The 22,576-nt window shown below is 41.6% G+C and overlaps 1 protein-coding gene across 11 annotated transcripts in view; it reads right to left on the reverse strand.

Annotated features, from left to right (window-relative positions):
* The window catches only part of PPFIBP1 (PPFIA binding protein 1), a 115,387-nt gene that overhangs the window by 26,465 nt on the left and 66,346 nt on the right, over positions 1-22,576 (reverse strand). For 4 of the 11 annotated variants that reach the window (XM_030478647.1, XM_030478644.1, XM_030478646.1 and 1 more), the window contains 8 exons: positions 12,967-13,053; positions 12,026-12,139; positions 11,340-11,471; positions 5,361-5,453; positions 4,768-4,860; positions 2,873-2,987; positions 1,502-1,534; positions 98-159 (listed from right to left, as the gene is read on the reverse strand). In XM_030478647.1, coding sequence (XP_030334507.1) covers positions 98-159; positions 1,502-1,534; positions 2,873-2,987; positions 4,768-4,860; positions 5,361-5,453; positions 11,340-11,471; positions 12,026-12,139; positions 12,967-13,053 — 729 coding nt within the window. Of the gene's footprint in view, positions 1-97; positions 160-1,501; positions 1,535-2,872; positions 2,988-4,767; positions 4,861-5,360; positions 5,454-11,339; positions 11,472-12,025; positions 12,140-12,966; positions 13,054-17,874; positions 18,144-22,576 lie in introns of those variants that run through there. The other 7 variants (XM_030478649.1, XM_030478648.1, XM_030478652.1 and 4 more) reach the window with 5 other exon arrangements.

The following is a 22,576-nucleotide window of genomic DNA, read 5'->3' on the forward strand; positions in this document are numbered from 1 at the left end:
ATTGTGAGAAGTTCATATGTGAAGATTTTCTTAAGAGATTTCTCTTAGATTTTCTCAGAGATTGAACTCAATCTGAAAAAAATAACGACTTTGATACCTTCTCTTCATTTGCGGCCATCAGAGATTCTACCGCCTTCTTCATTTTCTGCACCTCTATATCTAAAAACACAATACAGTTCTCTAAGTCAATTTAAATCAAGACAGTGTAAGAAAATAAGAAAAATGAAAAAAAAAAAACAACCCAAAACAAAGCTAAGAGCAACTCAGTAATATCTGAAAGTAAATTTAAAAATTAAAAGACAAAACATAAGCCACTTAAATTCTATTTTTGATGGAAATATACAGAAGAAAACCCTTTTCTTCAAAACCTTTTTTCTGACATTTTTATCAAGGAATTGATAAAATTCAGGAAATTTCCTTACCCACCCTCCAAGCTTTAGGAAAATGGAAAAGTCAAGAATAAAACTACTGCTTAATTTTCACTATGTCCACCTTTCAAATAAAGAAATAATTGAAAACAAAAAGTCCAAAATACAAAATACAACATTTGGAGTGCAGTAAAACACATCCTCATTACAGCAATCAACAAACACCCCAAACAGCATCTCAAAACCCCACTATACAAAGCAGTAGGATTAATGGACATGATGAAGAAAGCATTGTGCAGTGATGCTTAGTCTTAATTCAGTATGAATGTAGAAATGAGGACAGCACAATGGAATGATACAAGTATTTGCTGTGATGAGCAGTCATGCTAGAATATACATTGTGCTTCAGACTTGGAAAAGGTCCCTAATACAGATGACAGTGTTCTGTGCTTCATCTATAATCCTTATTTACAAAGAAGTATAAATACATGGAAATGTACATTCTAACAAGGTTAGATTTTGGAGGTGTTCTGGACCGGAAATTAAAAAAGAATGGAAAGAATCTCCATTTTTGCTAAAAATCTACCTTGCATGAATGAAGTAAAATTTAAGTTTTGTTACGAGCATAGGCAGGTGGCCAAATCCACAGGCAAGAAAGCATTTTACCTTGTTTTAACTTCCTAAAATTTCTTGGAAAACAAACAGAGGGGGAAGAACATTTTCCTCTTTGATGAAATGCATGAAGAAAATGAGCTGCCTGGCTGGCTTTCTAGATGAAAGGCATTTAGACATATTGGGCTAAACCAGCAACTGATCCAGTTCCAATGATTTTCACTCAGTTATGCTAAGTGAAAATCTGGTTTATTGGATAGCGACTGCATTTCATTGAGAGGCAACTGTTTCGTGAGTCTCCATGAGACCAAATCTTTATCAGCTTTGCTTCAGAAAACTTTGTATTTCAAGTCTGATATATCCATCCTTATTCTGAAATTTTACTGGAAGTGTAACTAAGGGTTATAGATGATTCAACCTACCAACGTTTGTTAAAGCAGTTTTGCAAACACATGCAGAAAGCTATTCTGGAAAGCACTTCTGAAATGCAAATGCTTGTGGAAAGACACCAGAAACCTTACTTTTATCTTTCAGCTTCTTTTTACAATTTTCATCTGTGCAGGAAAATCCATTGGATTTGAAATTAGCATGAAAGTTATGACATTAAATAACTTATAAGACAATATTGATACTTAAGGAGTCCACTATTCATCATGTATTATTGCAGAAGCAAGCAGTTCAGTTTCAACCTGCACTTCCCTAGTGCTAACATTCCTAATGACACAAAACAGCCTCACTGCTCTCATACACAACTACTTGTCTCAAGGATATATTTTGCAACTGTATGTTTTCACTTCTAAGGCCTCGGAAAAGATGTATGCAGATAGATTACTCTTAAACTAACACTTGGCAAAAGTGTTACTTGTCAAAAGAGAGATTACTCTTAAACTACTGGCAAAAGCCAGCTAAGTGATAAAGTATGTACATTTGTTCAGAAAGCACAATTCAGCTAATGAAGCAGATAACCAGTGTTATCTGCAAATATCATTAATTAATATTGGTCCAAGGCAGAAAAAACAGGGTTAATCATGGCAGAAGATCTCTGCTGAGCTATACTGAGAACTAAACTAAAGCTGAAAACCAAAGGGTAACAGGAGTTCAGTGTACACAGCAGCCCCTAGGAAGAAAAGCCCCATTTAAGTAGTTATAAATGCAATAAAGTCAGACTTCGTTCACATTTAAGTGTTCTCAAAAAAACCCAAACTGTTTTTTAATAAACAGTTTTTTGAAAACAGATCATTTTATTAAATAAAATGTCACAGTCTACACACTGCATACTTTCCTCCTCAGGTCAGGGGAGGAGCCTAATCTCTTGTGGCTTTATTCTTCTAAAAAACATACTTTAAAAGCACAATCTTAAAATCAGCAATAAATAGGCTTAATCAGTGCACAAATCCAGAATCAGTCCTCAATTTCGCCTACGTATGGCTAGGTCCACACTCAAGATTTGCTGGTATGCATCATACTTTGGTCTGTAGTATGGCTTTTCCCCTTCCTTACCAGTAAGGGGTGTACAAGTAAAGCCCAGCGCAGATCATCCCCACAGAAAGTTTCCTTCTCAATGTAATCTCTGTGGGGAACTTGTTGAAATTAGTTTAAAGATTTCTTTGCCAGTATAAACTGCAACTTTTGAGGCCGCATGCGAGCCATGTAAAGAGCTAACTAGGGATTACTTAGGCTAGTTTAAAGTTGATCAAGAAATTGATATGACAGTAGGTTCAGCAGTTGCATTGTGAACATCCACTAAATACATTAAAAGTAGTAAACAAGGACAGAAATTACATGAGAACTGAGGCTTTTATCTGTTATTTCCTGTATAACCATTCATGGAAACATGACCTCAGCTGAAGTGACTGAAGAGGACATGGTGACAGATGCTCCCTTCTTCTTACCTCTGTCCAGTATTTCAATTCCTTCTCCTTTCAGTTTGCAAACCAATTTTTCTTGCAACCTTTTCACCTCAGCTTCCTTCTGCTCTAGTTTGTCTTTCAAAGCTAGTAGCTCATCCTGTAACAGATACAGAATCTCTCAGTGAATCTTAGTGACAGCTTCCACAAACATCTGAGACATTTCCAAAATTCCCTCCTTATGAAGCACAGTGGATAGGTCCTCAGCTGGTGGAAATGACCGAAGGCCCCCTGACATTTACACTGGCTGAGGGTACACCCACCAAATTGGCTCTGAACATCACACCAGACCACTGAGCCTGTAAAATGGCAAAATCAGGGGGCCTATGGTCGAAAAGTGTCAGTCTCATGTATAACTGAAAAGAGACTTTGCATCTGAATTTAAGACAGACAGACTAAACAAAAAACAAAAACCAAAACGAGTTTTTGTATTTACTTAACCTTGCAGAGGCAGAAAAAGTGCAGGTGATGAGGCTGAATGCTAAAATTTACAAACACTTCTTTTTGGTACTTATAGGGCATTTTGCATGTTCAAAGCTGGACAGTTATGGAACTGTGCTTACACCAGGCTGAGGACAGTTTCAGAAATTACCACTGCTTCTATGAAAGAAAAATCAATCACGACACCATCAAGCACATAAACACATACTGGAAAGCAGTTCAGATGAAAATGTGGTACCTTTGCCACAGTTTGGGTTTGCTGATCAAGCATTAGGAAACGAAGCTTGGAGTTGAGATTCATGGGAGTAAGACAGATGGTGTTTGGGGGAGTTGGGGTGTATTAGATAAATGCTGTCAAATTTTAACTTAGATTTAACCATCTGCACTAGCAAGTGACTGGCACAGATCCATGCATTTAACTTTTTAAAATTCAAGTCAAATCCTACCCAGTTTAGTAACATGTTTCTTTGATGTCCGAGGATATCTTGTGCAACTGCATCATCAAGACAGGACCCTCAGTGCAAATGTACCCAACACTGAAAATTTAATTTGTTCAGTTTGTAAACAAAGCAAAACAAGGCAAGACTCATAATTTTGGCATTTAGAGGTTCTAGCTGACCTTTAAAATCCTTAAAGGGATAAACCAAACTAGAATACTGTGGCTTAGGTAGATCCCTGAGCTTCCATCAAAAGGTTGGTTGTAAATATATAGTGATGTCTGCATCCCAAACTATGGCCCAGACTACAGAATTTCCTTAAATTGTTCCCTGTTTGCTCTAAAACATCAATTAAAAATACATCTATCTTAAAATTGTCAAGAAATCAAAGCTTCTTCCAGAACAGTGGTTGAACAATACAATCCTCCAGTGCTCCCACTTGGTACTGATTTTGATGGGATTTCTGCTGGTGTAGGACTCACACTTCTCCAAAGGAAGACCATCTCATGGTCACTTGAGAAGCGGCTGTTATACCCATAGGCAACTAAAGCTGCATGTGGTTGTTGGTGGGTATTTCTTCCTCTGAATTAGAAACTGAATATGTAAATGTACATGTGGGAGAAGGGACTGTATAAAAGAATCACTACTTTCTTGCTAGTTTTCATGAATAAATTTTCTCTAAAAAGGTGAGGAGAAGTTCTGTTTGAATAATGGACATAAGCTACAGAAGAGATGGTCTTCCCTTGGAAGGGGAATGATTTTAAACCAAGTCTAATTCTATTATATGTAATCTATGCAAAGTTCACAACACTAAAATCCTCTCCCTGTTTATAGGGAATAGCTATATAGCTTTCCACATCTAATTGGAAAGGGAGCACTGCATATCAACACACAGCAATTAATGAAGAACAGAGCATGACAGCACGATGCAAGACAGGACCTTAAAACGGTGGAACACGAAGGATTCAATACAGGCCCAATGTTACCCAGTAACTACTACACCTTTAGCATCTGGCTTTTTTGCTCCATCCGCTGCTTTTCATACTGCATCTGACCCACTTTGATTTTCATACTAGAAAGTTTGGCCATTAAAGACTGGTAACAGAGACAGAGGAGTGAGAGAAAACTAAAGATAGAAAAGAGACAAGGCTAAATAGCAAAGAGAAGTCAGACAACTTACAGAAATAGGCTGCTAGAATTACTTAGGCGAATGATTTCTCTTCAGAAATGGCTGATTTTTAGCACATTTAGGAGAAAATAAATGTTTATCTTTGGTCTCACCTATGGCACGCACCTTATGTACTGCAACTGGTGACTCTTGACATATATGAAATACGGGTCTAAACAGGTAATAAATTTAACTGTTCAACAGCCAGTTGCATGATAAGTTATCCTTCATAAAACCAATGCCCAGAACTGAAAACCACAGCATGAAATTTGAAAATAATTATTGTTGCTAAATCAGTATCATGAAACCCCTGGGCTTGAGTGTGCTCAGGATTTTGCAAGGTGCAGGCAAGGACCAGGGAGAAGAGAGTGAACTTCTAAAGCCTGACTTACACCTATCTCTGTTTCTTCCCCTCAGCCTCACTTACTTTGGTCGTTTTCAGTTTTTTCTCATATTGGAGTCTTTCATTGTCCATTTCTCCCACTCTCAACCGCAATTCATTTATTTCCTGGATCAAATCCTGAGTGTGGGGAAAAAACAAGACCAGAAACAACAAAGAAAGTCAGTAAAAAAACCAGAACAATAGCTTCCCGTTGGTAGGACCGTAAAAACACAGCAGCAATAAAAGGCACTCCGTACACAGAGACAGACCACCCAAATTCACAGATAAGTCAAGCAATTCAGAGCTTCTAGATATCCGGGGACTGTATTTCTCAGTTTCTGCATATTTCTCAGTTTCTGCATTACTGCAGAAGGCAGAGGACAAAGGGAGACATAAATTGAAGTTGCGTTCTCTGTGCTGAGGACCAAGAAAAGCCTTCTGCCCCTCCGGCTGCTCAACTGCTTGGATGCCCACCACTGTAAGTGAGCAATAGAAAAGCATGGTAGCTGTTCTTCAACACACAGCAGCCATATCCCCCCTTCTCCACACTTGCCAGCCACCACCCGCCTTTTCAAAATATGAAGTGATTACAGTGTAAATCCATGTTTCCGCCATCCAAATGAGCCTCTCTAACTGAGGGCTGAATGGAAGAGCCATGACTGGTGTCTACAAGCACAATGGCATATGTGTTTAAACATCAGTGGTGCCACTACATGTGTGCTTTGCAAATTCAACCTCGTTTGGAAGAAACTCAGAGCCACCACTAACTCACGCCTGAGCTCTTCAGGGGAATGGCTCGACCTTCTGGCTGTCCTCCTAGAAAGACTTATCAGGTTTGGAGGTCAGCCCTGAGTGTCACCAGCTCTACAGCTCCCTTCCTGCAGTGGTCAAACGAACACTGAGTTTGAATGCTCAACAAGGTGCAAGGCACTCTTTCTCCAAACCTCCCCGTCCTCTAGATGGGGAAATGGGATCTTAAGTGGCCAGCTGCAGACCTGCAGGAAGCCTGGGGGACAGCCAGGACAGAGTGCCCCTCCGTATAAGAAACAACAAACCACAGCTTATTGAGAAAATGTTCTTCCTGCTCAGCAGGGAAACACATTAACAGAAAACTGTGGCTTTTGCACAACTCAAAGTTGTCTAGCAAGCTTCTGCCTCATGTATACCTCATTGACCTTTAGTTTATGTATGGACACCAGATCAGTGTTACATTTGTGTGAAGAAAAAAAGAAGATAGCATGGTACTTTAGGGTTGCTACATGGTAAGGCAAATCCTACCCCTGTCAAGCAACACTGCACATTGAGCTAACAACTATAACCACCTTTTTTTTCTTTCCCACAGCTAATTGTATAATTGAGATTTATAATTTATAAATTAACAAGCCAGCAGCTGACATTTAGGGGGTATTCATGGGTCCCCAGTAATACCTGCCTTCCAGTCCCATGCCACATTTTCTGAGCTTACAAGCCTCTGGCTATTATTTTTTATTTAATGAATCTAGTATCAACAGAGTAACATTTGTATTTCTTTAGCAAAACCCAAGCTCAATTAGCAGAAGTACAAGCAAAATGAAAATATAGAACATTTTGATCCTATTAGTAATTACTACTCCTAATGTATGACTTTCTGATTTGAGCGCACCTGCATTTCCTCACTGATTCTTCAATGTGTGAACTTTGCAAATCTCATCACCCTTCTAAGTATAAACGTACATGGGTGTCAGTCTGCACGACTAGATCAATTGAGCTGTTTCTTATCAACATCAAGTGTTTGAGATCTCTAACAAATCTATGTTCCCAGGTCTGATGGTCACTTTTGACACTACGACCATTGATTTGTCTGGGGCTTTTCTCTCCTGCAGCCACCATTTTTACTTTTGGCAAAATACTGTACAGTTTCTCACAGGTTAAATAGAACTAAAGGCAAGTCCTTACAGTATGCTTTGCCCTAAGAATATTTTCTATTACTCTCTTGCAAGTGCAATACTAACTCATGTCCTCAGTTATCTACAACACAGTAACTGTAAATTACATTCATTCTCATCTTTTTGAGGCAGAGGAGCACATTAAAGATTCACCAGGTTCCATATACAGACCCTCATTAATATAAAAAGAGATGGCCAAGCCTTGCATAAATGAGCAGAGGAAAAAGACAAGGCCCAAACAGGGCTGTCTCCCCTGAATTAATATTTAACTTTGGGCAAGATACCAGAAGTAGAGATTGTCAAAGGCACTGAGGTTCCCTAAGAAATCCTAATCCTCCCAGTGTATTCCATTTTCCTGCTTGCTGACCTGAAATATTTACCCTTTTCTTCAGCTATTCTCTGTTCAACTGATTTTGACCACAAACCTTTCACAGCAAGGACTGCATGTTGCCCCCTTCTGCAGAGCTCCAGCAAGGAGATCACAGCATTGTTTGAAACCTGAAGGCACCAACGAGTATAACTGCTTATGACCTGAAGAGCTTTTGGGATGCTCAGTGTGATGCTTGAGATGTGTATGTCCCTGAGACACTCAGGGTGTTGTACAGGTTCATCGCAATCTGAGGCCAGACCAAAAACCCACTGAGTTTCCTGGCTGACTTGGATGAACCAGCAGTATAAGTCACCCACATGGTGGCCACTGTATGGCAGCTGCTTTGCTTGCATCCAATACATCTTCATGTAGAAGAAGTACCTGCATGAATGGGTTAAACTACCTGCCCTGAGAATAACTCATGTTCCTGTCTTAAAAACCTTCAAAATAGGAAAGAGGCATGAAGCAGTCCTTTTCTTATCCAGTCAGGTCTCTCCATGCAAACACCCAACAGCTGTTCCCTGCATGGATCCATGAATGGAGCTGACGGGTGGGACATATAAATGCCTGTTTCGCAGAGCCTTCTCCTTCCCTGCTCATGTTACTTGTGCTTTTCATAGCAGGCCCAGGAAGGCACAAAAAAGCAATGATAACTTCAAGCTTCAAGGGTCAGAGGCTTCCTTACAGACACTAGAAACACAAACCACATCCATCATTTTGCTCCACTCAGAAATTCATCTGCACAAAGGAGACTGGTGGTGTTCCAATTATGAAGACTTCCCCATGAGTGAGCCAGTTTACCCTCTGGCTGCCGCTTCAAAGACCATGTCTGGTTATGGACTCCTCCCTAAATAAACTCTCTTGTACGATATTTTCTTACACAAACTCAGCCCAACTCAGACCACCCGTGCTCCTTAAGGAAAATAATACTGGTGTCTGCTGAGAAAGTGGAAAGACTGGAATGATTTGAAGAACAGAACAATTATAAATCTCTATTAAGCACACAATTAGCTTTGGAAAAGCTGTGTATTTGTGAACATCTAGACAGTAAAGTCCTAGAGCACAAAGGAAAAAAAGCACGCAGATCTAATAAAGCATCTGTTTAGAGAAAGAATAGTGAATATGAGAAGCCTACCAAGCTGGAATGGGAAGCTGCAATGACAGACTTAAGTAAAACCTACATAATAAGAAGGATTTAATCCAAATGGTAATTCTGCAGGAGGCAGCAGCTACATGATAGTTGTTGTAAGATGACAATGGGTTTTTTTATTTTCACTTTCTTTTCCTTAAATAAAACCAGAAGCAATATTCATAGTTTTTCTTTCCCAGTTTGGGTAGGAAATTTTTTCCATTTTGAACACTGCATGTAAATGCCATCATGTGTTTTACTGTAGAATATTTTGAATATTCATTGAAATACTTAGCTCTGCTGAAATAACTGATCATCTACTACTTTAAACAGGAATGTAATTAGATCAACACTAAATAAAATACTGTGAACAGAGACTAAGTACTGCCTCCAAAATACCTGACAGAGATTTTGCACGGCTGAGACCCATACAACTGATTAGCCATTCATTTTTCCACTTAAGAAAATGGAAATTAAGATATATTATCCCTTTTATAGTATCTAAGCCTAAGCCTCTTTACAGCTATAAAGTGTTGAAACAAAGAAGAAACGACACAGTAATTTCTGTCACACTAAACTATAATCATTCTGGTTTTCAAAGAGAAGGAGGAACATTTTAGCAATAGTTCATTAGTTCTGGCATAAATACCCATGAGAGAAATGTATATAGCCCCTAATCATAGTAATTACCTTTTAAAAATAATTTAGGTTATCTTATTTTTATCAAAGTCATTTAAGCTTATTTCAAGGTATTTCAAAGAGAAAGGTCTTCACAGCTGCCATGCAGGTAAGCCTGCACAAAGCCTACAGAGTTGTAGAGCATGTTGAGGTCCCCACACTGTAACCACTCTTCTGGGAACAGAGATAGCTTCATGTTTGACTTCTTGGTATGCTGAGTTGCGCTATTAAATTATGGAGAGAATGCTGTTTGGGGAGCAAGGAAGGAAGGAAGGGAAAGCTCAGCAATGAATCATATTCAATAAAAATAAGGATATAAAAATAGGAAGAAAATCACTCAAAGCCCAATCACTTTTCTTATCTGTTTTGGAAAGTACAAGAAACCAGAGTGTTTACAAATGGAGATGCACTGGAATCCTATTCTGAATACATCTGCTCACTGCAGTCATTTGGACCAAACATCACCTCCCCAAAGCCATTTACTGCTGATGTCAACTCATTTATCTATCATTTGGGCTGCTTACAATAGGTGTCAGTATAGAGGTGAAGAAAGTTGTTTGTTGTAATTCATGAAAGAGCTGAGGAGCACTCTGTGGGCAGAGAGACCTCATGGGAGCTGTGAAAGCAGCCAGCTCTTAAACACACCTGCTACGGACACAGAGGGCCTTCAGCAATTTCTTCCACCTTACCCCCTTCCTACCAATTTCTCCAGCATTGCCATGCATAGTACTCACCTGGACTGAAAACCAGCTGCTTTTAAGGCAATGCCATGATCCTTCACATAACAACTGGTACCAAACTAGAGGAAAAGCTAATGGGAGGCAACATGAATCCAATATGTACTCAGATGTGCTACACTGCAGGAACCAACACTGCCATCACTACCTTAATGATCACCACCTTTCAAATCTGAAAATTATTCAAGTCATTAGTTTTTAATCTGTGCACTCCTGTGGGTCTGCAGATTACTTCAGACAGGTTCGAAGAAAGCAACTCAACAGCAAGCCTGATTTTTGCTCTTGTGCTTGCAATACAAGTGAGGAGTGACACTTCGCTGGAAAATACATAGGAAACTGGAATGGAGTTGGTAAACCACTGAGTGAAGTGGAAAGGGCAAATTTTGTCTCCTGTAATGACATTATGGCTTCTTTCTTTCTAGAAATGAATGACATCTGGAACATTCACAATATGAACATCTGACATTTCAGCTGATTTATGAACCCAAAATTGGAGATTTTGTTCTGCTTCCTAGGCAGACTCGAAGAGGTTTCTGATATTGGTAAGTCACCCTGGCAGCAATGCTCAGCCTGATTCTTAAATGTTTCCTGGAAAAACTGGATTTGCCCACCTGCTTTGAGGCTTTCTGGCCTTGACACATGAGCAAGGTTCAGCTACACAGATCTGCAGTGCACAAAGGGCAAATGCCTCAGGGCAAATGCTGCCAGGGATGGTAGCTCCACCTGGCACTGTACGCTGCTGGCCTCTTGGTCCTGGGCTTCTATAAGGCTGGAGTTTGAAGTAAAGCTTCAAAATGACCTCACACTAAATCACCCCATTCTCTCTGTTACCAAACCCAAAAGATACGTCTTTTAGTGTGCTGTGTCTGTGCATGTGCATGCTTTTTGTACTTGCAATGGGTTTAAGCATTTGCCTCAGACATGCCTTACGAAGAAGATGACAGTTTCAAGTTGTGACAGGAGACCGCAGTATGTTCATGATTTTATTTAAATCATCCCAAATACCATCCTTCCTAAGATCTGGTGGCAAGAATCAAAAACTGGTTTGGGAAACCTTTCTTTGTCAAACCAGAGTTTACTAAAGAGGACACTTTTTATTTGAAGAGATGCACGTTTTAACCTTTAACCTGCCTGGCAGGAAAAAAAAAAATCTCAGGAAATTTTATTCAGTTGGGTTTTACTCACCTCTGTGTCTCTGAATCTGTCTTCATAGTCCAATCTATCCTTCTCTACAGATGTAAGCTTTAACTTCAGAGTGGAAATCTCTGCCATAAGATCCAGCTTCTGAGTTTCAAGGGATGTTCTGCTTAAAAGCTCCTGATTCAAGATAAAGAGGAAGAGAACAGAATTACACACCCAAGAGGAAGAAATCAGTAATTTATTTTCTGCAGCTAAAAGCCTCTTTCATGGGGAAAGCATCATCCTCTTCCTTGCACTATCTGAAGCCCTGGGACACAGCTATTACCCATCTGGTGGACTCCAGGCACCCAGGATGCATCTGAATTAGAGGGGCACTACCATGGGTTGGCTGCTAGGATGAGAAAAAAGTTGTCTGTCATCACAGTTGCTCTGGGCAGCAAGGAGCTTTGAGGGGAATCCACCCATCCTGCCAGAGGCTTTAATCCAAGTCTCTTTGAAGTTCAGTGAGGAAAGGCTCAAAGAAGAGCAGAACCGGATTCCTACAGTATAAGGCAGCACTGACATTACCATGTACAAAGACTATAAAACAAATACGGTAGAAAATTACCACTTAGTTAGGAGACATCAAGGAGTACAACACCTTGAAGTGCACTGCTCTTACCAAGGCAAAATGTAGTTCATTAATACAGAACGAAGACAGACAGCAAGACAGACGCAGGGCTGTGAAATACCTGCTGCAGCATCTCTTCTGTGGCGTTCAGCTTTTCCCTGTGCTCCTCCAGACAGAACTCCAGATCCCGAATCTTTTCTCCCTGGGCCTCCACCTGGTCTGTAAGCACACTTACCTGCACAGTGGAGAAAAATGGATGCATGTTTTGCACCTTGCGCCCATGCCATATGTGTCACCTGAAGAACTGTATGTGAGTAGCAGTGCTGGTTGGGCCAAAGATTAAATGGGACCATGGAGGAGGAGGAGCAGCAGCACAGCTCTCCAGGGGAGACAACGCATGGCAATGGCGACAGAAGAGGAGGGAAAGCTCTCCCCTCATGCTTACTGGTATTTCAAATAAAGTTCTGTCAGACACATTGCAATTCTGCATCCCCCCTCCTGACTTGGCCTGGAAATTTTCACAAGGGGTGGCTGCTGCACCTCACAGCCAACAATTTACACCTTTGCTGTGACAATACATTAATTGAAACCCACTAGCTCCTACCTTAATAACCAAATAGCTAAACATCACTGCATGTAACTTATTCTGCTTTCCAAGTGACTGCACACAGTGTACCACAGCATACAGCTTCAGAACAATAAAAGCAAAAGAGGTTAAAACACACGGAACGAGCCTGGGGAAGACCAAGACAACACCTTAGAGACTGCAGACCAATTCCCATTTTGCCACATGAATGTAAGAAGGTGGTTGCTCTGCAGACCTGCTCAGCTGACAAGATTCAAAAAGAATTCAGATACACAGAAAGAAAGGCCTTAATTTTTTTCCTGCAATCTAAACTCACATCTATTCCTAATCGGGATTAACTCTCAGGTACCACCAAGCTTTCTGAACACTGTCCAAGACAACACAACGGCCAATAAATCCTCAGAGGTTCTATCACATACTATTGAAAAGTCTCATGAATGCAAGAGCAGAAAAAAATAATTTAGGTGACTACTCACTTGCAGAACAAGAGATTCCTTATCATTTTCCAGACGAGCCAGCCTTTCTTGATATACATCTCCATTTCCAGATATGTGTCCATTAGTCTGAAAAAGAGAGCAAATATTGTGTAGTCAGCTATCATACCCTAAGAGTCATTCAATGCTATCAACACACTTCAGGAGTATTTTCAGTCTGTAGAGTTCAGGAACAGATTTAAACCATTCTCAGGCCTCCAAATGGTTACAAAAAAAGTAAACTGTCAATAAAGGATAGATGACCACCATTCAGGACAAGAATTGTTCAGGGGCTTAAAGATGAGAAAGAAAGAACCTTCTGGTGACCCAATTCTGCAAATTTCACTTACTGTGCATTCAGCATTTTGTTAACAAAATTTGTGCTCAATGACGTACTATGCTAAGCCAGACTTGCAGAGAGACAAATACCCTGAGACATTCAGCAAGTGAAAAAAAATCAAAGTACGATTTACAAAACGTGCATTATGCTTTCTGCAAGTCAAACACACAGTAAGAGACATTGTTTTACATCAGGCACATTTTACTGGGTATGGGTGAATGTCTGCACTCTAAACGCATCTCTTTGTAAAGCTGCCTGAGGCTAAAGAGAAACAAGAATACATGTTAATGCTATCAGAGAGTTCAGAGGAATCAGCAACTTTCTTCATAATAACTTCAATGCTCTTGAGCAGCAAGAAGGATTTTTACTCTATCCATATTCAAAGCTGTCTCAAAGCACTTTGTGATGGACGCCACAATCAGATCTCAGCTCAGAAAAGCAATTCTTGTTCCCATCATTGCATAAATTGCTTAGAGGAGTCTGAGAAGCTGCTCTGAAATCCAGTGTGCTCAGCAGAGACTCTCACTGATGTTGAGGGGCCTTGATTTCCTTCTGAATATATGTTAAAAAGAAACCATGTGACTGATCCTTGTGCCCTGCCTTGAGAGGCCACCACCACTTAGGAGCTGCAAGCCTTGGCCTCCTGCTTTAAATCTCTCTTTCAAGCAGCTCATCTCCCCTGATCGCAGAGGGTGCCTCAGGAAACCTGCTAGCTAAAACTCCGTTTCTAAGTTACATGTCTGACCTTGGGTGGTGGAAGAAGCTGCCTCATTTGAAACTGAAAGAATAAAACTCACACCACCACCACTCAAAAAGTAGACATGAAGCAAACAACGAGGGAATACAACGTATTTGGCCTCAGTGCTCTCAAGAAATTGGGTTTTGTCCTGGGAGGTTTTAAACCAGTATGCAGTAGCAAATGTCTCCCCCAAGCATACATGTGTAACTTTGTAAAAGTGACCTGAAATTCCTAGAGCTACAGCAGATTAAGGAAGTATGCTCTCTAGTAATTTGTACCAATACCTCATATCATAATGATATCCTGTGTATCTGACTTATTTAGCAGTAAATTACTAGTTCTTCTGACCATCCAGACACTAAGCACCAAGGCAAAAATATATTTCTGAATTTGCCCTGTTTTTCCCCTGGCCTCTAAAATAGTTTAGCTCACGCCATAGAATTTCCATTCAAGACTGGCAAGATCTAAAACCTTAATCTAGGTGAAAGAAGTCAAAGAGCTTCCAAAATAAACTGGTTAGCTGCTCAACTAGCAGAGTATGCTTGAAATTTTGTAACTTGACTTGTATGTGACATACAAAACCGAGGCTTTTGCATACTTTGGTATTCGGTAGCTCCCTTCTCATTTAAAATCCTCCAGTACATCTCAGGCACTACTCAACCTCCATAAGGACAGTGTCTGTATTTTGTAATATACGGCACATTTATCAACGCAGTGTGGGTGTGTCTGAGTAGGAAAGTGATATTCGTCCCCCATTACAAGCAGGCAGCCGGGGTGCAAAGACAACCCTCCATCCTGCCAGGGCTAAGACGAAAGTCCTTATCACAACACAGACTCAACTCCCTGCCTCCCAACCACCACATCAGCGCCCTAACCACTGAACCTCCTGATGCCTGTAGCCAGTGTAACCAGACACAAATTAACTGAAACCAAAGACCGCATGAAGAAAATATGGGGAAGTAAGTACTGGTTTCACACTACGGTGAAAATGTCTTTACGATGCTGTGAAAACCGACGAGGTGTTAAAGCAGAATGTTAGTCACTGTGCATAGCATCTTGCCAGACACCTTTGTTGTTAAACTCTGTTCACATTTCTCAAAAAAAAAAAAAATCCTGTTTTGCTCAAGCACATCATGCTTGGCTTTAAAATAGGAGCATTTAGAGAATGTGAGTTCAGGCTGCAGCTGCACACTGCCATAAGAAAGAGGGAGGAGGTGATGGGAACCCCAAACAGGACTGAAGTAAAGGTTATCTTCCACAAGACCAAATACAAAGATGTTTTTGCTGGCTGTTACCAGAAATATTTTGTAAAATCTGCATAAAAACAGACCTCCTGTAATACACCAAAACCAAAAAACTTGGTGTACAACACAACAGCAGTTTGCTTTTTGCCTGAAATATTGTAACTTCTGCATAATACCTGGGACTAATTCTTCATTTTAGGTATGGAAAGGCAAGAAAGTCATTGACTTTGGTTTCAGTGGGGAAGAAGATGAGAGCTGGAGAAAAAAAACCATCAGAAGGCCATGGCAGCTATTTCACAGAACAGCAGCCCCAGCACCTCCTGTGGTGGAGCAGAGACCAGGGACCTGCAGGCAATGGCCATACAATGCCTTCCTGTATCTCTTCTCTGCACTGTCTTCAAAGGTAAGAAGTTGATACCTGGCATGATTTTCTTCTCAGAGAGATGAGGAAGGAAGAGAGGAAAAGAAACACATGAAAAAAGAACAGGGCAATGATGGCAGTGGGCAGGACTGAAAAGAAATGAAGAGGGAAGATGCACAAACACCACACATGGGAAAGTAGTGCATCAGAAGAAGGGGTGGATAGAGGCCCAATGGGGAGGAACGGGCTGCAGGAAGGTCTGAAAGATGCCAGGAGATATAGAAAAGCTTTATTGTGGAAAAGCTGTGCGAGCAACATTTGGTGTGTCCTTCAGGAGGAGTTTCTCTCCACCTGGGGACCTGCAGCCTTCCCTGGGACTACGTCTGGTGACTACTCACCTTGCAAAGCTTTGAAAAAAGGAAGCAAAAGAAAAAAAAAAAAGAGAAAAAGAGAAAAAGGAAAGTAAATATTTGATTCAACAGCAACTGCAAGCACATTTGCAGCACTTGGTAGTTCCGGATCAAATTTGTATCATCGAAGTCAATACAGGATTAACATAGTTTACTAGCTGTGTAAAACAAGCTTTGTTATTTTCCAAAGAAGGCTCTTTTTCATCAGCAACTTAAAATCTATCTTTAATTACGTGGCTAGATTTTGCATGTGTTTTCAATTTAGGGATTAACTGCAAAACACTGTATGGGAAGAGAGTGCAGATTTACCAATACCAATCTTAATCCTAAAAACAAAAGAACAGTTGTCACGATGCCACAGAGGCTTCACGAAAGTTTGAGGTTAAGTATTTACTTAAAATGCCTTATAAGATCAGACCAAGTGCACTTAAAAATGCTGCAAGATCAATCCATAGCTAATCTGTTAAACATGTGTGTAAGCTTTGCCTGCAACCATGTAAGTGTAAAAAGCCACACTGCTCTGGAGGGAATTATTCCTGAAATAAGTAGATGCACCACCAAACTTTCACAGCTTGCCTGCCCTCAGTCTTTAATCCCTTTGCCCTGGAAGTGAGGTAGCATTCCAAACCACAGGAAAGTTTCTAATAGCTGCAGTTTTAAACATCCTGATAATAATAATAAAATCTGTTTCCTCTCAATTGCTGAATTCTCCTTTAAACATAACTCATTTTTAGCCTTCTGCAGCTGATACCCTCATTTCCCTTCATTTTCTCTTCTGCTTTCCAGACAAAATAAGCAGCACAAATCACACAGTTTTTGCTGCAGAAGCAATTTGATTTGCATAGAAGGAGCTGCCACTCCACAGCACGATTTTCTTGTATGGCAGATTGCGCTTACTGTTTTGACCACCACAGTCCAGTCAACAGTTGGGCAAGTGAGCTGTCCCTGACATCTTTCCTGACCATCTGGAGTTAATTTAGAGCTCATCAACATGCTTACATTGTTCAAATCATTATAATACACATTACCTACACTTAGTTAAGCACAGCTACCACTGTTCTACTTGTTCACTCAGTTTTAGAGTCCCTTGCAAGGGAACTCCCTCCACCCCCAGCTACCTCAACATCACTTGGTGTGCCACAAGCAGATCAGACCCTCCAGGTTTCCCTAACGAAGTATTCACCACTGTTTCCCCCGTGATACAGGACCCTGACAGCTTTACCCTCTGCAAGTATTGATTCCATCCCAAATTCAAACTGGTCAAATGTGTCTGAAGACAATCCATACCAGTGTTTAACCAGTTTGTGCGGGAGTGTACCGCTGCCCTCCCAAACCAGCATCTCCTGCATTTCATGCCTCCCTACTCATCACACTGAATATCTGCAGCCTGCTTCACATGCTCCAGCAGCAGGCAGGCAGGCAGGCAAACATGCTGCTAAGCTTTTCCTGAAGTTTACAGATTAGTTCCTCCTTACAGAATGAGCAAGGAAAAAAACCCAACACAATAAAGAACCAACACAAACCCACGCAGTATATTTTAAACACTTCACTACAATAAAAGTGAATTCTGAAAGAAAACCAGCTTAAGACAGACCTTCACTCTGAGCAATTTACCTGAAACATTTTCTAATTATAACTAACACAGCTGTTGAATAGGGAAGATGCAACCCTTTTAAAACATTCAGTTTCTTCAACAGCAGCTCAGCTGGTATCCGATGCAAGAGAAAGATGAAATGCTTATTCCCTACCAGTGTTGCCCAGCTGTGGCTTGTCACTCGGAGAAACACAAGAGCCAGAACAAACACAGATAGCCTTACCTTATTTAGCCAGACACAGTGCCCGTGAATGTCCCAGCTATACTCCATGCTGGTCATGACTATCTTCATGCATTCAAGGACGCGAGTGACTGTGGCAGGCAGCCGAGGCTGAAAGCTGCAGCCCCAGCACTGCAGGCGCCTGCTGAGCTGAGTGGCACTGTCAGGGCTCCTCTGAACCAAGACAGAGAGGTTAAGTGAGGCTGGTTTCCTCGCCTAACCAAGGATGGAGGCGAACAGTGCAGCAGAGCGGGAGATGTGGGAAGCAGAGCAGTGAAGGAGGAGCAAGCAGCTCCTCTGGGGAATTAACACATCAAAGCCCAGGAAGATCAACCCTTCTTCCAACCTGAGCCTGCTGCTGGGATCCCAACACACAAAGGCTAGGCAGCAAGGCAGAGGAAGATGCAGGCAGGGGAGCAGAGAGCTGTGTAAACCTGACTGGGAGCAAGGGCAGCCCCACGCAGGTGGCAGATGGCCATGTCCACCCTCGCTCCTCGCTGAACAGCACAACTCCCTCCTCTGCACCCTCCTGGTCCTGCGGAAATCATCCAACCCAAACACACACGAGAAAAGAGCGAGTCCGATCCCTTTGCCTGACCACACAGTAAACAGGGAGGGAATTTTCTTTTCTTGATGGGTTTTTAATTGTAAAAGCCAAAAGAACACATGTAATTCCCTTGTATGTGCCAAGAAAAAGAGGAAGGAAAAGGTTGACTCAACTGTCCCAGGTCTCATGAGTGGCTTGTCTCGATTTTAAGTCATACATACAAATGACATAAAACGCAACAGTAACCACCAGTCTCTGTCCTCACTTTTAACTTCCAATTTACCCAATAACAGCAGCAACATAACAAATCCTTAGTATTTCTGACTATAGAGCCTAGCTCTGGGAGTCCTGTGATCATCTCAAAACCCACAGCTTTTATTATTAGAAAGAAATATTTAGAACTACAGTTGATAGATAAAAATCTCAAAAATACTGAATAAATCAGAACAAAAAGGCAGAGCAGAAGCTGTGTTTTTTAAGCCAGGCTGATGCATTTTGGATTGGGAATGGTGATTTTCAATGGCTCTATCATCAGGGCTGCCCTATGCTCCAGTGCAGGACTGCACGGGTTGTTCTTACTGCCGATGAACTCGTTCATGATGCATGAAGATGCCATGCCAAGATGTGCTATAAATGAGCCCATATTATCTTCCTGTGTTAAAAACACACCAGTCTGGATGATCACCTTCAGCAAGAAGCAGGGTCCTGTGTTTCAAGAACTTTGAGAGGCAGATTTCTCACGGACAAAAAGTCTGTGAGGCAGTTTATGATGACAGACTGAAATGGTATCACAAGGCTACTTTCATATTGCAACTTGTGGAGGGATCTCAAATGGGTGCTTAGGGATAAATACCTATGTGCCACGCATTACCATAGGACCTTTCGTTAGCTAAACTCAACGTAAGCAGAAGCTGAGCCAAATGAATGCCTTGTACACCCACTCTAAGACAATCAAACAACAAACTTTGGTTTGAAGACAAGATTTTTCCATTAACAAGAAATATGAGATGGTTTCTGGCTAGCTAAACCGCTTCCTCCACTTGGGAATCACCCTGTTGTCCAAATAGGCCAACATATCTCTGTAAGATTACAATCTATGTTTACCCAGCCAGGAAAATTTCTCTCTGAAATCTAACACCCCCTCATATTAACTCTCAATACTGCCAGCCACTCTCTGGAAGAATCAACTTGTTGAAGAAGTGTCAAAATCCGAGGCTGGTCTGTGAGACGACAGATCTGCTGTTCACAGCAGCAACCTCGACATTGCACAAGCCACTGTGGGTACCACAGCTCAAATAACCTATCTTCTGTGATCTATGGATGAGCTGAAAATGTTCTTCAAGAAACCTCTGGAGGCCATAAAGTTTGTTTTGCTTTAATGATCTTACAGTCATCTTCAGAAATTCACTTCTAGACTGAAAAAACCACCCACTTACATATACAGATATTCGAATTCAGAAAGACACTTCCAAACCTAAAGCAACACTTGCACTTGCTGTGGACTTTAAAGAGAAAGTATTATCCTGGCTCCTTCATTCCACGAGCACATCCTTTATAGAGGAGAAGGCACACAACGGGACCCACATACTCAAGTTCAGATCAGGAGCTTGGGGAAGCTGGCTCTGATGTGTGGGAAGAGACTGTCCACCCACTTCTATTCTTCACTCTCCTTTTTAACAAGACACAGTTGGTTTCTTCCTTCTGGGAAGGTTGTTGCATAAGATGTATTTAAAAAAACAAAACAAAACCAAAAATCAACACCAACAAAAGTCACAAAAATCCCGACTGTCAAGAAAAATAATAACCAGAAAGAAAACTGTCTCTTGTTTGCTTCAACTGAAAAAAACTGAACATTCATGAGCAAGGCTCCTGAGGATTATTCTTCAAAAGATGGATCTATCAGCTTCCAGCTGGACACAACAAGGCTGCCTTGGTCTTGCAAAAGGCAGAGTTTAATTTAAAATGGTCTTGTTTGTGGTGATGATGTTACATATTATTCACATGCTGTCTATATTCAAGCCAGAAGTTCCATTTCCAGAGTACAGCACATGTTTTATTAAAGCACACATCAGAATACATTAAACATCTCTCTTGATCAGGAAAAAGCTGAAAAAAACCTCCAAAACTTTGGAATAGTTATAGTCTGGCTACGGATTTCAGGTCTGGAATCCATTGAAAGCGCACAGTCCCAACATGTCTGAGCTCAGAAAAAGCCTCAGTCTCCTTCCAGACTTTGAACAAATGGGCTCATTTGTAATTTTAACCATGACATTCACCTGCCCTCCATTTGCACATGGAGACGTGAGTAGGTTTTCAGCAACAGAGATCGGTTTTGAGCTGCAGACAGACAGCTAGAAATGATGTGTTATAGTTAAACTGGCTTGTCTGTGCAGCAGAAAGCTGCATGTGCAACTTCTCTGAACTCCCCCTAGGGACCATCCGATGGATTCTCTTGGCAGAGCTCTGCCAGATGTCCGGGCACTGTACATGCGCTCTGGTGTCACGTGGCCATCTGGCATCCACTGGTTAAAAACAAAAAAGTCAGCATGAGGAATTTTAACTTGTTGGCCCTTTTTGAGTGCTTGCATAGGCTTCTGTAACAGACCCAGAGGAGCAGAAAGGAAGTGGTCACTAAGAAGTGGTACAGGGACAGGGGGCAGCCAATTCTGGCATGGCAAAACTGAATGCTGTGCACCATCTTACAGAAGCGAGCAAGTTTGGGAGGCTGCTGTCAGACTCTTTTCCCAACTAGGCCATCAGCAGTTTCCCTGCAGGGGCCAGGAGAGGATTTTTCTCCTGTGACACACTATTTGGCAGAAGCAAACACTATTTTTGTTTTCCTCTGAGACACGAGAGACTTGCTTACAGCTTCGGATGGGATGTCATGCACCAGTTCCAGCAGCTTGGAATAGCCCAGTTGGATACAACTTCTTCATGTGTGGAGGATTAAACCAAACTAAGGTGTCTGCCCTTCCTTGGTAAGGATGGACATAGTTGCAGAAAGGCAGGTGACACTGGTGACACCTGCAAATCCCATGCTTGTAGCACAGTACAAAGTGTAACGTTCGGTCTTTCCCACTAGGGGCTTTAAGGATTCCAGAGAGTACAGGAGAATAATTTGAGGTGGACTGAAGAGAAGCATAGGTGGAATAGCTATTTTCTGCAGCCATTTGTACACGAGCCCTGCACATCCTTTCCAGTGCTCAGGAGGCACTAAGCTGAATGGCACAACAGAGCCCTTCTTCTCCCAGATTTAGCCCATGGCTGTGATGAAAACCATTACTGTCTCTTTGCCAACAGTGATGCATATCACACGGGTCTGAAGGACTTCATTCCAGATACTAACGGCCAGACATCCCTAAATCACACATTTGCCATCACAAGGGGCAATGACTGGCCTTCACCTCATTAATCTCAACAGGCACTGCAGCCTCCAGCCATGCTGCTGGGTCCCTTTACTCCAGAATAACATGTGGCGGATCAGCATCACTAAGCATGGACTACTGATGTCTATGCACACCACAGGGAGCAGTTAATTTTCTAAGGCTGTTTATTTGGCATATGAACATTTTTTTATTTATAAAGGCCATACTTGCATGAAACCTGTTATGTCCCTCGTTTTGTGCTCCACACAGAGCAGAGACTAGTTACAGCAATGTTCACTGCTGTACATTACACAGGAAGGAAACGCTGATGTTAACAGGAACTCTGCATGTTTTAAAGATCTGACTTGAATGTCATTCCTGTCTCCTCCTCCTGATCTCAGAGTTGGCTGCCATGCTCTGACAGTGGGGGCGAGATCCAAATCCCACTGGAGGCAGTGGGAAAGCTCCCACGTGCTTCATTAAGTTTCAGGCATTTTCAAATGAGTAGTTCAAAGCAAAGGAAAAAAAAGAAAAAAGCTCTCCCCTCAAACCTTTCTGCAAGAGCTAGAGAAGTAAGCCCAGCCATGCTAGCCTGGGTGCCCATCCCCTCCTGCATGCTCAACCAGCCCATGTGCTGCTAGATGGCACATCAGGTCACCCAGCACCAGCTGCAGCTCCTCAGCCGCAGGTTTGGCACACACAGTCCTGCACCACATACTCTGGGCTGCAACCAAGAACTGAAATAAATCCGTGTATTGAGATAAAAACACATTTTGCAAGATCAGCCGTGGCT

Source organism: Strigops habroptila, chromosome 3 (assembly GCF_004027225.2).
Source record: "Strigops habroptila isolate Jane chromosome 3, bStrHab1.2.pri, whole genome shotgun sequence".
In the NCBI taxonomy this organism is placed as follows: domain Eukaryota; kingdom Metazoa; phylum Chordata; class Aves; order Psittaciformes; family Psittacidae; genus Strigops; species Strigops habroptila.